General features: G+C 40.1%; 1 protein-coding gene across 7 annotated transcripts in view; it reads right to left on the reverse strand.

The window, feature by feature from the left end:
- Positions 1-17,642, reverse strand: part of NETO1 (neuropilin and tolloid like 1) — a 130,154-nt gene that overhangs the window by 37,911 nt on the left and 74,601 nt on the right. For all 7 annotated transcript variants that reach the window (XR_015242648.1, XR_015242647.1, XM_086683221.1 and 4 more), the window contains exon 7: positions 13,404-13,632. Coding sequence is in view for 5 of the 7 variants with exons in the window: in XM_086683221.1 (XP_086539347.1) it covers positions 13,404-13,632 (229 nt within the window). In the remaining 2 variants the exon portion in view is untranslated. The remainder of the gene's footprint in view (positions 1-13,403; positions 13,633-17,642) is intronic.

A 17,642-nucleotide genomic window follows, 5' to 3' on the forward strand; every position in this document is an offset into this window, starting at 1 on the left:
TTTTGGAGGTGCTTAATAAATACCTACCAACTGACAGATATCAGAACAAAACTTTTTCAACAGTAAGATAGACATGGAGTGCCATCTTGCCATTCTATTCTGACAACGATTTTATTTTATTTTTTGAGGTTTTAAGAAGTTTCTATTTTTTCATTTCATTTTTTTATTTTTTAATGCAATTTATTGTCACATTGATTTCCATACGACACCCAGTGCTCATCCCCACAAGTGCCCTCCTCAATGCACATCACCCACTTTCTCCTCTCCCCCACCCACCACCAACCCTCAGTTTGTTCTCAGTACTTAAGAGTCTTTTATGGTTTGCCTCCCTTTCTCTCTGTAACATTTTTTTTTCCCACTTCCTTTCCCCCCTGGTCTTCTGTTAAGTTTCTCAAGATCCACATATGAGTGAAAACATATGGTATCTGTCTTTCTCTGCCTGACTTATTTCACTTAGCATAATACCCTCCAGTTCCATCCACGTTGCTGCAAATGGCCAGATTTCAATTTCTAAGAAATAACTAAACTTTTTTAATGAATTTAATGGAAGAAAATAGCTAACACGTCAGAGATATCAATTATGAGTAAGCATCTGAGTAGGAATTCAAAGCCTTCAAAAACTGGATTGAAAAGTGTCTAGCTTGTTACATTTGAATCAAGATATTCTAATTCCAGAAAAATATAATGTAAAAAAATAAATATATTTGGCCATCTGAATTGTCCCCAAAACAAATGTTTTGTTTTTCCCCAAATAAATGGAAAAATTTCCCCTGCCACCGTATTTTAAACTTAAAATGGTCTTCAGGCTATGCAATTAGAGAAAATGACATTTTATTTGAAAAATGCTGACCAGATTTCAGGCCAGAAATAGATTTGTGCCTCTTCTCTTCATCTCCTTTATCATCTTCATATATTTTTTTTGAAAGATCAATATCTGCCTCCAAAACTCTATGTTCCAATGTGACTTAGTTATCTGTCAAAAGATCTCGAATTATTAAGATGAATTTTAATCTCTTTTTTAAATACAAGAAAATCTATTCACAAATTTCAATTTAATCCCACTCACATTTATTAGATTCCCCCAATCTTTCTGCTAGAATTGCATATTGCTACTGTCCCAAAAAGACAGCATATTAAAAAAAGAAAAAGCATCTTCATGAGAAAATTATATTCCACAGATAGAGATCATTTCTTTCCTCACATAGGACATGAGACACATCGTGATCTTATCCATTCTATTTGATCCCAAGGATGAACATATATTTGTATACTATAATTATGTCTGCCTTGGGTCAGCTACATGATGATTTATTCATCGTCCCTAATTAGATAGCTCTACAATTAGCATAAGGGGGATATTCCATTTCCTTGGGGTCTGTAGTCTGATTATTACCAGTACTCAGACATGGATCTCAGGGTTTGTTTTCATGACTGGTGTACATGTCTATAACAGTTAGCTGGTTGAGACATGCTGTTCCGTTAAAGTCACTAGATTTGGTTTCATTGTTGTAAGTGCCAAGTCCCCAAAGCGGGAACTGAGGGAAATAAAGATTAGGGTGGAGAAAATGAATGGACCATCATAGCCTCAACTTTGTGATCCTCCTAGTTCAAAGGCTAACAAGTCAGAATAATCATTTTCTGTCTCCATACAACAAGTACCCACAACCTACTTCCAGTGATACACATAAACTACAACAGCTGTAAACTGAGAATCAAAGAGATCAATACATGTTATCCCCAAGGATCCTGCCAAAAACTACAAGGAATTTGCTGCCTTTATTCTTGTCCACAACATCTCTGGCAGACTGACAACCTCACCAAGACAACACTGATCAAAACATTTTGATGGGGGGGGGTGCCTGGGTGGCTCAGTTGGCTAAGCGTCCCACTCTTGATTTCAGCTCAGGTCACAATCTCGCGGTCATGAGGTGAAGCCCCACCTCGGGCTGTGTTGGGTGTGGAGCCTGCTCGGGATTCTTATTCTCCCTCTGCACTGCCTCCTCTCTCTCTCAAAAAAATAAATAAAAAGTTCGTTGAAAATTCTGCAAATATTTTCTAAGTAATTCAACACATACACATGGAAATCAACATTATTTAAAGGAAGACAAATATTTTGGTCTAAAAAATCATTCAAGAAAATTTATTTTAAATTTTAATTATTCCACCAGCCTATAAATCTATAGACATACTTTAAAAAAAGGAATTTGAGCCAAGTATTACTTCCAATATTAAAATATTTCTGATCGTTATCCTCTTTATGATACAACTGGACTCCATCGCATGCTTAAGAGGAAGGAAGGGTAGGTCCTTGGCAGACTATACAATTTTATATCATTATCCCTTGCTCAAAATTCTCATTATATTGAAAGTAAGAAACTCCTGACTATAAAGGTTTCAGTATGTTGGTATCCCATTAATGGACACAATAGTTATCACCAACCATTTACCATTAGCTCTGTTTTGAACACATATATTTAAAACTCACAGCTACTCTATAACCTCTCTTTCATTTTCTGGAAAAGAAACTGAGGCTTAAAGTCAAGGTGTTATAGATAAGAAAGGAGAGGAATTAACTGACTGTCACCAAATGGGTACTCTTTCATATATTTTCATACTATTTTGATTTTTTTTATCAATTAAAACACTTTAAAAATTCTTTTAATGTTTATTTTGAGAGAGAGAGAGAGAGAGAGAGAGAGAGCAAGGGAAGGACAGAAAGACAGGGAGACACAGCATCCGAAGCAGGCTCCAGGCCCTGAGCCATCAGCACGGAGCCCGATGCAGGGCTCAAAGCCATGGATTGAGAGATCACGACCTGAGCTGAAGTCGGAAGTGTAACCAACTGAGCCACCCAGGTGCCCAAAACACTTTTTTGAAATGATCTGTAATTTTGTTTTGAAAAATGCTTAACATTAATTTTAGAATTCAAAACACATACATGCATGCCAAAATTATATATTTATATATTTATGATACATTCTCTTCTTGTACTTTTTCTGTAGTAATAAAAACATTCAACTTTTAAATAATTTCATTATATAGAAGAATACATATTTAGTAGTAGGGCATGAAAGGGACATGTATTTAGAGACACCATTACCATTTGGCATTGTGTACCTTTGGTCTTCGAGTCCAATAAACTATATTTTTCATAATTTTAGGTGAAGAGTTTATCAATTTAATAAAAACAAACAAATAAAAACAGAATAAGAACAGCAAACCTACTGTGGTAAGCTGAATAATAGCTCCCAAAGATGCCCACATCCTAATGCCCCGAATTTGTGAACGTTACTTGATATGCAAAAGAGACTTTGCAGATGTGATTATGGGCTTCAAAATGTGGAGATTATTCTGGATTATCCAGGAGGGGCCAATGTAATCACAGGCATCTTTACAGAGGAAAGGACGAGCTCCAAGGGACAGAATGTGATATATAACAAGGAATCCAAGAAAGACAAAAGGTGACCTTGCTGGCTTTGAAGGAGAAGGAGCTATATAACCCACTCAATGGGAAGAGCACAGCTCTAGAAACTGGGACAGGTGAGGGAATGCATGCTTCACTACGGCCTCTCAAGACAGTGGCCCTGTTGACACCATGGTTTCAACCCAGTGACATCTATTTCAAATAATACATTTTTGTTGATTTAAGCACTAAATGTGCTGTTGGAACAGCAATAGGAATGAAGCCAATGTCCCTATTTAGACCAGTAGCTAATTTCTCGGAGGAATCAGAACACGATCCACCAGCCCCTGTAGATGTAACTATGGCCACACAACACCACAACAGGGGCGGAAAAGGCCGAACTGGGAAAAGAGTGAGATCTCTGACATGAGTAGCCAATGGCTTTTGACTAGAACACCCTGCAAGTCATAAGTCACGATTCGCTATGAAATGGTCAAGAGCAACATTTTCTAACTACTGACATCATTTAAAATTAGAGCAAACTCAAAGATTCACTCATGGCACCCAGAGGAGGAAGGACTGATGTCACCTCTAGTGCTCCAAGGACATTAGAAAAACATAGGCTTAGCCATCAACATCTGTCATGTCATAAACAAGCCATCAGGTGAGTGTCTTGAGGGTAAAAAGTGGAGAAATTCTAGTGTAAACCATGGTGATTATTTAGTCTGAAAGAACAAGTCATTAGATAGTGACCTGTCCTCACCTGTTGGTATAATTACCACCTTCCAGAAAACCCTATTGATTAGTTACCATTTCCTGACATCATAGATGTGTCTTGATTTTCCCAACATAGAAAAGAACATCTATATTCTTGTTTTCTTGGATTTAATACATTTCTTTAGAAAGTCATATCAAAGTTATATTTATTGCTTTTAAAAAAGGTTTACCAAAACAATAACTGTTCATTGTAGAAAAATCATAAAACACTGAGGATCAAAAAACCTCGACACCTAAAATTAATCACTATTGCTACCTTAAATGAATTGCCTTCTACACACATGCATTACATATACAGCAGACACTCTATATTAAATATTTATCACATAAACTTACGATATACTTTTATGCGTGTTTTGTTTGATATTTGCTTTGAGAATTTTATTTTTTTCACATAGCTCAATGTCTGTATCATTCTAACACAGCGTCTAAAGAGTTCAAAGAATATATACAGGTTCCAAGAAGCATTTAACCAAGCCACTTAATTTTCATTGGTTGAATGCTTTTAAACATACTTATCACTAATATATACATATATTTTTAGATTAAGTTTCAGATCAACAGAAGAAAGCATGCATATATTCTCGTTCTCACACAATCTACAAAACTGGGTATTTTATTATTGCTATATTTTTTTTTTAATTTTTTTTTCAACGTTTATTTATTTTTGGGACAGAGAGAGACAGAGCATGAACGGGGGAGGGGCAGAGAGAGAGGGAGACACAGAATCAGAAACAGGCTCCAGGCTCTGAGCCATCAGCCCAGAGCCCGACGCGGGGCTCAAACTCACGGACCGCGAGATCGTGACCTGGCTGAAGTCGGACGCTTAACCGACTGCGCCACCCAGGCACCCCAATATTTTTAAACAACTGAATAGATAAAAACAGGCCTGATTCCTACTGGAATTTGCATCTCTTTGTTTACTAACACAGACCGGTGTATGTTTCCTATACCAACAGGCCATTTCTGCTTCTCTATGAATTAATTTTTCACTTTATTTGCCCCATTTTCTTCTCATTGGCTTATATAACTTTCTCTAATTGTCTTATACAATCTTTATGCTTCTTTAAAATTTTTTTGTTTTATTCATTTTTGAGAGAGAGAAAGAGAGAGAGTGCACAAGCAGGGGAGGGACACACAGAGAGAGGGAGACACAGAATCCGGAGCAGGCTCCAGGCTCTGAGCTGTCAGCACAGAGCCCGACGCGGGGCTTGAACTCACGAAATGTGAGATCGTGACCCGAGCCGAAATTGGACACCCCGCTGACTGAGCCACCTGGGCACTCCAATCTTTATTCTTCATAGTTAAGAATATTTACCCTGCTGTTTATGTTGCCAATTATTCAATTCAGCTTTTCCTTTTTTATTTTAATTATGTTTTTATATTAACGCCTATCTTACTTTTGATGCTTATATATATGATACATCCCCTAGCCACACAGTGTTTTATGTCTACTTTAGAAACAGGTGCCGAAATAGGACACATGTGCAGCAATTTTGCCAGCATATTCTGCGTCGTACTGATATTTCTATATATGCCATCTGGTATTTATGCAGCTGTATGACAGATATAAGTAAATATTTCCTGTATTAACAAAGTAGTCTTCAGTGTTTCAAAATGCACCAACTCTTAACAGTGAGGCATGGAGATCTCTACGTTAAAACATCAGTTTACAATCAGCAGCATGGCTTCCTCTAATGAAGGTCACTTTCTCGCCTGGGTGAAATGCAGGAAAACAACATGCCTTTGGATGTTGTCATTTACCCCAAACTTGTAACTGTGTTGGGGCTTGCTTTTTCTAGAGAGCAAATGAAACATTATTGTTGTGAGTTGATGATCATCAATATGGTTTGGTGTGTATTCTCAGAGAGCTCCTGAGCTCAGTGCACTTGGACGCTTCTAATCAAACATCTCTGCAACTTTTCACCCTTAGGATCCACCAAATTTAGTTTATTGAGGTCACAGAACAATTTTACTTTGTATCTTGCAAAGCTGGGCACGTGCACTCCGGCGGACAGAATGTAAATTGTGGACACAAGAGACAGACGGCATGCCAAAATATGCTCCAGACAAGAAACAATAATAAAACTAAACGGTGAAATAATAACCGCTCACTGTGGCCAAAGAGCAAAGATCCTACTAATATAAACAAATCCTGGACAGAGAGGAAACAAAGACCCTATGAGAAAAGAGTAAGGCTTTTTAAAGTACAGTGTTTCAGTGGATAGTTTACTAAAGTCAATGAGGAAGTACGTGGTGACGGGGTGGAGCAGAGTACCAGATGTAAATGAACATGTTCTGGAGTGAGTCACACGCTGGAATTCAGTTTGAATGAGTGCGGTAGCACCATAAGAGGACCGAACGTCCCATTCATCTCTGGGCCATCAGCGGTTGGGTGCTTACGCATTAGATGAAGGAACAAAATGGCGAATGGAGGGATTATGAGTAAGTATCAAAATGAAAACACTGATGCCTAGGTTAATAACACAGTGGTCACTCTACTTTTAGGGTCAAGCTGATGTTAGAGTGATTGTTTTTTATCTTTCCTACAATTCTACCTTGCCGCATCTCCTCAACTACCAAATCTAGAAAAAGCACGGAACCAGTTAATAAATCATAACGTATCAGTTAATATATGTAAGTGACATATACAGATTGACATCTGGATTATCTATGGCCTTCAAAAGTGCATATTGTTACAACAGGAATGTGTTTTGGTTTTCTATTGCGAAGTAACAAATTACTACAACCTTACCGCCTTACATTCAGGTCACTGGGAGCACTCAGTCTCTTGGGTCACTGGACTGAGGCTACCCCTTTCTCCCTGGCTCTCAGATGGGCAACATTCTCGGCTCCCAAAGCCTACCCCCATGCTCTGCCACATGGTCTCTCTACAACGTGGCAATGTGTGGGGAATAAGTTTAAGAATTCTCTGAGCTTGCACCAATGGGTTAACAAAGCTTAGGGGGGAGAGTCGCCACAGGATGAAAGTGTCCGAGCACAGGTAGAGTCGAAAAGTCGCTGCACCAGGGCAAAAGAGCCCAGGATTAATCGTGAAATAAAACAAAGCATAGAGGGGAAAGCAGCTACAGGGCGAAAGTGCCCAGGGCGAATTAGTGAGAAAAAGTGCCGTGTTAGTGAGGTGGCACCCTCTATCTGTCTAAGCCCCTAGAAAAGTTAAAATAGACACGGTGCCCGGTGCCCGCAGTAAATGGCCGTCTTCTCACCACCAGGACGTTGTCTTGACCCTGACCCCTAACACCACATACCATCAAAACCCCTTTTCTCTCACACACGAGTTAATGATCACTGTTGTATTGTCTCTTTCTGCATGTACGTCACATATGTAAGCCTTCTGATCCTAACAAAACAGAAACAGGACCCTTGCTCAGGACTCTTGTCTCCTCCCCGACATTAGCCTGTCTCATATTCAATTCTGTATCCACTCTTTTGCTGCACAAGAGAGAACTCCAGACTCAAAGTCAGTGACAGCAGTGTGCTCCATAAATGCCAGCAGGAGTATTTGCTACAGGTTAGAATGCCTCTGACTTCTTGCATTCATGCCTTTTATACCTTCTTTTAAAAGGGCTTAAAGACTATTACCAGTATTTTTTGTGTATACTCAGCCCCACCAGGACAGTTTCCCTTTTGATTAATTCAGAGTCAACTGATTAGGGACCGTAACTACTCATGCAAAATCCCTTTTGCCACGACATGTAACATGATCACGGAGTGACATTCTATGATGTTCAGATTCTTCCTGCACTCAGCGGAGAGGTATGTATAAGCTCTATACACCAAAAGGTGGAAATGTTGGGGTCATCACTGCCTATCACTGCGCACTCGTTGGCTCCCAGTGCCTCACTCTTGTCATGGATGCAAAATAGATTCTCCCTTTCTCACGGCTCCCGTGAGTATCACCGCACTACAGCACTGACTCAAAGTCCCAAACCTCACACCTAAGCCATCTAAATGTGGTACAGAAGAGGCTCCTGGGTTCAGCCCTTATAGGAGTCTAGACCGTAGCCCCAAGAGACCATTTCCCCCCCACCATTAAACCCCAGAACCAAAGAGACAAATCACCTGTCCCAACACTCCATCACACAATGGTGGGAGAGGCACAGCATCATGGGTATAGAGAGTCTGGTTGGAAATAGGGAGAATGGAGAGTAAACGGGAGTCTCTGATCCATAACAGTTTTGAAGTCCAGCAGGGTAAATGCTGGATTTCTTGGTACTGTGTTTCCATTTCTAGGAAAAACCCTCTGTCTCTATGAGCCTCACCCTCCAGGCTCGTGGTGCTGTGCTGTCACTCTTCCTTTCTATGAATGGTGACATACGTTTGCAGTTGGGCACTTTTATCTGATGGCTCCATGCCACAAGAACTTGGGGGTTCTGACGATGTCTCTTCATCGGTACTCTGCCTCTTTCAGCCCAAACCAAAAGAGTTTCTGCTGAAGGGGTCTTCTCAAGAAGCCCGTGGCCCTGGCTTGAAATTCACTGGGTTTTGCTCTCAGACAGATGCTCACCCAAAGTCTCTGATGCAATCCTGTCTCTCCCCATGGGTCCTGCTGAGGTGGCTGAGGGTCAGCGCCCTAGTCCTCCTGGATGCCCTCCAGTCTGGAAGATCTGTGAGGCACACCTCCAACCTCCGGAAAGGGCCCTTCTGTTACCGACACTGTGCTCTTCTGCTGTCTCTGGCGATTTAGCAGAGGCTATACGGTCACACATTCAGCCTCATCCCCTGCCATGCGTTTGGCAGTCACTTCTGACTTTTAACATCTCTGCCACCTGGAGAGGCTGGCAGTTTTCAAAACCTTCGGGTCCTGATTGCTTTTTGCTCATGGGTTCTCCCCTCGATTTGCTTCTTCCCTCTCACAAGCTACTGCAAGCAGCAAGAGATGCCAGGCTATGCCTTCAACACTCTCTGCAGTAATTTACTTAGTCACGTAGCCAGTGTTGGTCCCTCAGCAGGTCCTGCAGGACAATTTCTCTGAGCTTTCCGCCACGGCAAAACAAAGATTTCCTTCCCCCAGTTCCGTCCCAGCCCTCCCCAGCAGCCCTCGGAGTCCAGATTTATTCTGCCCATCTAACGCAATGCAGGCCTTTTCTAGCATGCTCCTCAAAATTCTACCAACCTATGACCACTGCCTGATCCCATGCCGCTTCCACATTTTAGATATTTGTTAGGGCGACACCTCAGTTTCAGTACCAAAACCTGCAGTAGTTTCCCATTGATGTGTAACAAATCAGCACCAGTTTAGCATCCATTAGTCTCTAGCTTAGTATGTTCCAGAGCAGAAGTCCCTGGTTATAATTTTACTTGAGTCTAATCTTGTAGGGCATAGGAAAGTGGAGTACTGTAGGATTATAGCATGTTTGTGCAACATGTAGACAGAAGGCACAGCGGATAGGACAGAGGCATCAAGATTCAGGTTGAAAAGCACATAAACCAGTGTTGACATGCCTGAGCTATATGACTGATGTAGAAGTGTTCCCTGTTGTTATCGTCATCTTTATCATTCATCATCTTTAGAAAATGGGAGCTCTGTCCATTCCTTACAAGTGACAAAGTCATCCACAAGAGAACTTATGAGCTTCAGAATCAGCTCTTCGATCCTTGCCACGGGACTGTTCAATACTAAGCATGGAGTTTTGGGTGCGCAGGGAAAGTCAGTTACCTTCCCTGGATCTTTTCTGATTCTGTCTGAATTCACAAAATGTTTGGGATTAGAAGAGACAGTCCCTGAGCTCTCCTTTAACATCTAAAAATATAACAAACAAAAACCAGAATCAGACCTATACGTACCGAGAATGAACGGATAGTCGCCAGAGGGGATGGGTTGGGGGGATGGACAAAATGGGCGAAGAAGGGGGGAGATACAGGTTTTCAGTTATGGACTTGAGTAAGTCACAGGACTAAAAGGCAGAACATAAGGAACAGAGTCATTGATATTGTGACAGTGGTGTAGTAGGGCAGAGGGGACCTACACTTGTGGTGAGCATAGCATCATGGACAAACTTGTCAAATCACTAAGTTGTCCACCTGAAACTAATGGAACATTGGGTGTCAACTCTACTCAAAAAAATACATCGTATGGTCCCAACATGAGACCTTTTGACATATATTAGAATATTGTTGAATGTGCTGTAAGCACTTCTCAACGCTGCACTGAGCATACTGCCTAATAAATGCTAAGAACCAAGAAAAACGTCAAAGTGGTTTCTTATTATTTGAGTAAGACAAAGCTGGTCGTTGATTTCACACCAATAGTTTTCACTCCATATGTGTGTGGATGTGTATGGAGTAAGATTAGAGGCATGTATATTATTAATATTACATATGGATTATATAATATAAATAAGAGAGTATATTACATATAAACTATGTTTATATATATGATATATATACTATATAAGTGTTATACCTATCATCATCAAGAAAACAAAAAGGTAATGCAAAATACTTTCTTAGCCACCAATATGGACTAGAACAATACCATTTGGGGAACTTCAAACGCCACAAATAGAGTTCCTTTATTTCCTCATTAAAGTCCTTAAAATGACCTGAGCCACTCAGTAACATCACCGAAGTATTAGCACTGATCAAAGTTCATTTCTTGTTTTTTTGAAATTTTCATCTCTTATCTGGAATACTTTGACTCTGATACAGAAAGGTTTGGTCCATACCCACACACGTCATCACACAATGCCTTTGATCCTTGGCATGTCATGGTTGAAGTCCAACCAGTTTCAGCCAAAAATAAAAAAATACAATGCAAAATATCAAAAAGCTACAGAGGAAACATGACATGGACGATAAATTTGTTCTAATCAAAGCTATTGTAAACTTTATGAGCTAAACACAGAGAATGCTACTGTACCACCTGTCACTGACGTGACCGTGATAAGCCATCCACTGTGCAGGAACATAAAAATTGGGATGCTTTGCTCCTATGGAGGACGGATGCCATGTTTTTTCTGGATTCAACTTCGAAAAGTCCAGCCGCTTGAAGGACTTCTGGAGATCCTTTACATACCTGCATGAAAACTCTTTCTTTCAGCTCAAATAGAAATACTTCCAATGGCATCTGCACAGTATGACATAATGCACCATTTCTGGTACCAGCAGGATCCTAAAGACTCATGGAACTCAATCAGTGTTAGAGTTGAACGGGATCAGTGAAGTTTACCAGTTTGTTCCCTACAAAACTCAGACATTCCCCTACACCATTCACACCACCTGGGGACCCATTTTCAGACTGACTGCCACCTAGCCAGAGCCTGTACCCTCTCTGGGAATCCATTCAGTTTGGGAATACCACACATCCTGTGAGCTACACGTTTTTCCTAAGTATCGCTCCAACGTTTCCCTACAATTTAACAAACAAATCTCACCTTCCAGACATCAATCCATATCACCAGCGTAAGTCTCAGGTAGTGACCACATTTAGAACAAAACAACAACAAAATCTCTCAGACAAACTATGCCGCTCTTCCTTTGACTTTGTCTCATGATTCTAGTTGCTTCTGCATCCTGGCCAGCCACTTCCCATGGATGATCCTCCTTATTAACAATACCCAGAACAGAATAGGTGCTGCAATCTACAGTTTGACCAGTGAGGCTCCCCAAGAGCCTACCTTCTTTGAGTTGTTTACCTACCTTTCCTTCATAGAAGCTAATACTGCAAAAGATATTTTTTGCCAATTGTTAAAAAAAAACAAAAACAAGCTTTAGCTCATACTGTGTTTGAATGAAATAAAACTTTAGGAAGTCCTAGGAGGAGGGCTCTTCTGTACTATTGTTGTTTTAGTTGATACTTGAAACCTAAGGATGTATTTTTTCATTTTTATCCCCATTGCATTTTACGGTATCGTGTTGATAAAAATAGATTTTTGTGATCTTTTAAAAAAATTGATTATATTATCTAACATATTAGCTAGCCCTTCCTTATGTGTATCTTTTAAATGAAATACGAGTTTTCAACATATTATCACCCAAGATTGATAAGAATATCAAATAAGTACCTTTAACCCCCACCCCCACCAAAGGCAAAACCTATTGGTGACAGTGGGGTCATCAGCAAGGACACCAAATGGGCTGACCTTGGAGTCTGAATTTCTTCCCACTCTAACCAAGAAAATGACAACATTTTTTTTTTTTTGGCCCAATATCTTGCTGACATAAAAATGCACTACCTCTAACATTTTGATCAACTGTTGAAATGAGGACACGATAGCAACATGCTGTTTCAATCTGCAGTAATCCCAGGAAAGATAATGCACTCCACGGTGGAATCAAGATTGACAAAGACTGAGACGTTTGCCACTTCCAGGGTCCCAGAATTCTCCAACTGGGTAATCAGACAGGAATTTAAAGCCAAACCTATTCACTACATGAAAGAATTGTCTAATATATTTCATATTTATGAATTGAAAAAATATTGGATGCTGTGCCAATCACTGAGAAATTCTGGCGATTTCAAAACTATTTTTTCTATTTATAAATATATAGTTTCAAAATACAGGCTGCTGATTTCCTAAAGCAGAATTTTTCAGGATTATTTTTTTTTCATTTGTATAAATTTATTAAACATGAATTATTCAGGGTTTCTGAAGAACATTCCAAATATATCTATTAATGTGACTCATTATTTGTTAGAACATAATTTTCTAAAATTGCTGCGGTTTGCACATAACTCTGGATATCACCCATGGTGCCATTTTAAATATTTTCTGAAACTTTTTCTATTTACTCTCCTCCCAAGCAATTCTCTCTCTTTGCTTACTTTAATGGGAACTCAGTCGTCTCAGACCTATTTGCAATAAATGGAATTGCAAGAGAAGCTTACTAAAGAGAACCTACCAAATATTTTTATGCAGGTTTTTAAGACTTAAACTCAAACTTCATCAGAAGCTGCTGAAGTTCCAGACGCTTCGTAAGAGCTAAACCAGAGACAAACAAAATCCTCATTTCCCAGTCGATGCGGGAACTGTCTTAACCAAGGCTATCATGCATATGCTAAAATAAGGAAGCAGAATGTAATAGGTAACTCTCTCCCATCGCTGGATCAGAATGAAGGAAAGGGAATCTCAGTGTTATTAACACCTTGTTACAACGCACCCCACTGTGCTCACGCTGCATGGACAAAACACCATTAGCGGCTTACGAGACTTGCATCATATGACATATGTGAAGGACAGTCAAGTGCAGAGAATCTTACGTTCTTGGAAGGATGTGAACAGCATCTGAAATCTGCTGTTTCGACTGCCCTCATCGGCCCACATGCGGATGACCCCAAGACCTGTGCGGAGCATGACGTCATTGGCCACGGTGCTGCAGAACTTAGCCTTGAGGTCCCCCACGGAACTGCTCCCATCATACACGGCCACAAAGTTCCTTTTGCATTCATTGGAATTCTGCATCTCGTAGTCCAAGAAACGTAGGTAGATCTGTAAAGTAACAACAAAGCCGCAGTCATTTCCGCAGATCGAAACACGCAAGTAGTTCAGTGAGTACCAGCCTCTCTCTCTAGTCTCACAAGACAGTCTTGATTACACTCAGTCTTAGGATTTTTCTCCTGGGGATAGCAGGAAATAAAGATGTACAACTAACATCAAACCGTGCTTAATATTTTTTTCAAGTGTTATTTTCCTTTCTTCATGGACATACATGGAGGATAATAACTTGTTTGAATTAATAGTAATGGAAACAGAAATGGTGTCGAAAGATAGTCTCTGATTTCACTTTGTTTAAATCCCTTCCCATAACCACATTGCTTCCTTTTTCAAGTAGAGCATGTTAAAAAAAAATTTAAAGAAAGGGCGCTAATCTATGATTATTCTCACCACAACATAGAGCCAAAGCCATTTAGTTAAGTCCACATAAATAAAAATTAAATTAACATTTAATGGGTAACAATGTCCCATGCAACCTACACCGTAGATTATTTTTAAATACTCCCAACTACTCTACAAAGTTTTATCATCCTATTCAGATGATGAAACTAAGGCTCCGCGGGTATAAACTGGAGATCAGACGGGGTCTCTCTAGTTCCCAAGGCTCTGACCCTTCCACAATATAATGCTGCTGCCGATGATGCTGTTTTATGATCAACAGATACTATTTGACTCTGTTACGATGGACATTAAAAAATCACAAGTAGTTAATTTAGCTACAGATAAGTTTGAAAAGAAGTCATCTGTCCATGCACGCCATCAGTTTGGCATTACCTACACCCTGGCCTTTGACTTTGTCCCAGACACTGTTAAGGGCCCTGGGGACACAACAGTGAACAAAAGAGTGAGGCTCAGTGTTGAAAATATGTGTCAATGAAACCATGACACCAGGACGTAATGTCTCAGCAAAAGAAGTGATATAAAGAAAAAAAAAAAAAAATCTGTGCTTTGTGACAGGGATATCTGGAATAGTTCTGAAATACAGAAGGCATCCTCACAAATACTTACTAAGTGACTAAGTGTTTTCTAACACGCAAGGCTATGTATGGGAGAGTTCCTCTTCTATACCCTTCTGTCATTAATGCGGTATGGATGTAAACCAAAGACACGCGTTCACCTACAAATCAATCGCTTCCATCTCTATATTCATTTTGCTCATTTCTTCATAAACTCTGAATCCCATAAAACAAAACTTTCTCAGATTCAGTATGTCTGCCCTAAATTTAAAAGTTTCAATGTTTCAAATTAAAAGAAATTTATCTTTTGTCCTCAATGTTCTTACTGAATGGGGTACTGACCTTTATTAATTTCACCTTCAGAATGGTTCTTTTCCATCTCTGACAGGTCTATGATATTTCAGCAGTCTCCTGCCGGCCCTGGATATGTCCTAGGTTCTTACTTTCCAGTTCATTCCCACAGCCCGGCCCAGTCAAAGTTATATTTCTTTTTTTTTTTAATGTTTATTTATTTTTAACAGAGAGAGAGAGAGAGAGAGACGGAGCATGAGCGGGGGCGGGGCAGAGAGAGAGGGAGACACAGAATCCGAAGCGGGCTCCAGGCTCTGAGCCATCAGCCCAGAGCCCGACGCGGGGCTCGAACTCACAGACCGCGAGATCATGACCCCAGCCGAAGTCAGACGCTCAACCTACTGAGCCATCCAGGCGCCCCCAAAGTTATATTTCTAAGACACAAATTTAACAATCCTACTACAATCTTTAACTGACTTCCAAATAATTATAATTTTTTTTTAAAAAAGCTTAAAAATCACGAACGGGCAAATTCTTCTTCTGTCTATTTCACACTTACTTTACAAAATGCCATCCTTCATGCCTATGACATTAGTTACACAAAAATGACCATCCCTATTTTCTGCCTACCAACCTCTTCCCGATATTTCTTTACACACCGGTGCCGAATATTCAAGTGTCCCCACTCTCCAGCCACGGTAGAATTATTCTCTACATCCTCTATGATAAAATATTATTCTGAATGTGTTATAAGCTTTAGCTGCCGGTTCTATGAAGCTTTAGTGTCACTAAACCACGTGCTCCCAAAAAGCTGGGGCAGAGGTACGTTTTTGTATTCAAAGTGTCGAACCATGGGGCGCCTGGGTGGCACAGTCGGTTGAGCGTCCGACTTCAGCCAGGTCACGATCTCGCGGTCCGTGAGTTCGAGCCCCGCGTCGGGCTCTGGGCTGATGGCTCGGAGCCTGGAGCCTGTTTCCGATTCTGTGTCTCCCTCTCTCTCTGCCCCTCCCCCGTTCATGCTCTGTCTCTCTCTGTCCCAAAAAAATAAATAAACGTTGAAAAAAAAATTAAAAAAAAAAAAAACAAAGTGTCGAACCATGTGTTGTATATACGAGGCACGCCATCGAAGTTCCAGAGTGGATGTGCCTGTGAATGACTGACTGACTGACTGGAAAGTTCTATTTTGTCATTGACTTCACTTATTTCAGTACCCAGCAACTCTTGATTGCGTCCCTGTATACCCGACTGTGTTAAGGGCTGTAACTAATAATTATACAGAATAATTGGCCTTTTATTACTTGCAGTAGGAAATCATATGCAAAAATTCCCCAAACAAGGTATTTTTAATATAACTCTGAACTGTCAGAAAACCACAAGACAGTTTGTTACGGACTCATTAGGGAGAACTGACTGACCATAAAATGGGAGTACCAAGTCCGGAAATACTCCTATAAATTTGAGGAAGAACAACAGAGAAATAGGGAGAAATGGACAAAAATTGAGAAACACTGGAAGGCACTCGAGTTGTATTATGCTCTGCTCGGTGAGGTTTTCACATACACAGGCAGTCTGTAACATTACAGTTCGAGCTAATCTAAAATTTCCAGACACTTTGATGTTAACTTTAATTGCCGTGACTACAAACATAATATATACGTCCTAAAAAACCTTGCATGTTCCTCCTTCCAGGTGGCGTTGTGCTTTATGTTATCAGAAGGTCAACTATTAGTCAAGTAACCCATCTAGGATTCACTTTTCCCAACCAAATTATTACATTCCTGAAAGCCATCCAGGAAACGCCAAAATGTCTCCTTGAACCAGGCATACCTGGGAATGTTAAACCTTCCAGGGTTTTCCTAACTGCTTTGTTTTATGAGTTTCCACGTGGATTTATAAAAAGGTGTTGGGTGTTTCTGATGACCTTGACCATGAAGCTGGAGCGAAGGAGACAAAAAAGTTGCTCAAGGGATAGAAGTAAATCAACGTGGGAACCTTCAATAGGAATAAAATACCTCCTCCTTGCTTTACAGCTCTTTTCACTGCACTTCATCACCCCATCCTGACTAAAGGAAACAAATTGAAAGCACTATAAAAATATAAATACCTATAAAATCTAGTTATTTTTTCTTATAAGGTAATAAACTTGCTAAATGCAACAAAAAACCAAATACATATTTTAATCTTCAAGTACCATACGGTCAACCCAACGGAGTTTATTAGCCCTCAAAAGAATTTGCAATTAGAATCGTAAATATGCATAGTTACCGATAGGAGGAAATACTGAGTAGGGGAGGTGAAAAGATCCTTTGGAGTGTCTTGTAAAGTAACCCTTCCCTCCAGTGTCCTTCCAAAGCTATAAAAACCAAACACTATGCCCACAGAAAGAAGGAATTAATCGTTTGACTAATTTAAGAAAGACAGATAGTTGAGAGCCTGCTGTTTCCAGGTTGCATGAGTCAGTGGCCTAATAGGCCTGAACAATTATTTCGAGTATCTTTCTGACGCTGCATGTAGAAGCCCGGCTTAAAATGCTAATTTATTATTTGCATCGTGTACTGGCAATAACCTATGACATTGCGCTAACGCATGATTTCACTCAAACTTCTCAGTAACAACATACACTTGCTGCAGCCATTTTAAAATGAAAAGGCCGAGATCAGGGGGTGGGGGGGGGGTACAGCTAAGTCACTTTCTCACAGTGACCCAGGCCTTAGGTAACTCGTTGGTATTGAATGCAGGTCTGCTGGACATTTGCTA

Source organism: Puma concolor, chromosome D3 (assembly GCF_028749965.1).
Source record: "Puma concolor isolate L17-30 chromosome D3, mPumCon1.1.hap2, whole genome shotgun sequence".
Taxonomy (NCBI): domain Eukaryota; kingdom Metazoa; phylum Chordata; class Mammalia; order Carnivora; family Felidae; genus Puma; species Puma concolor.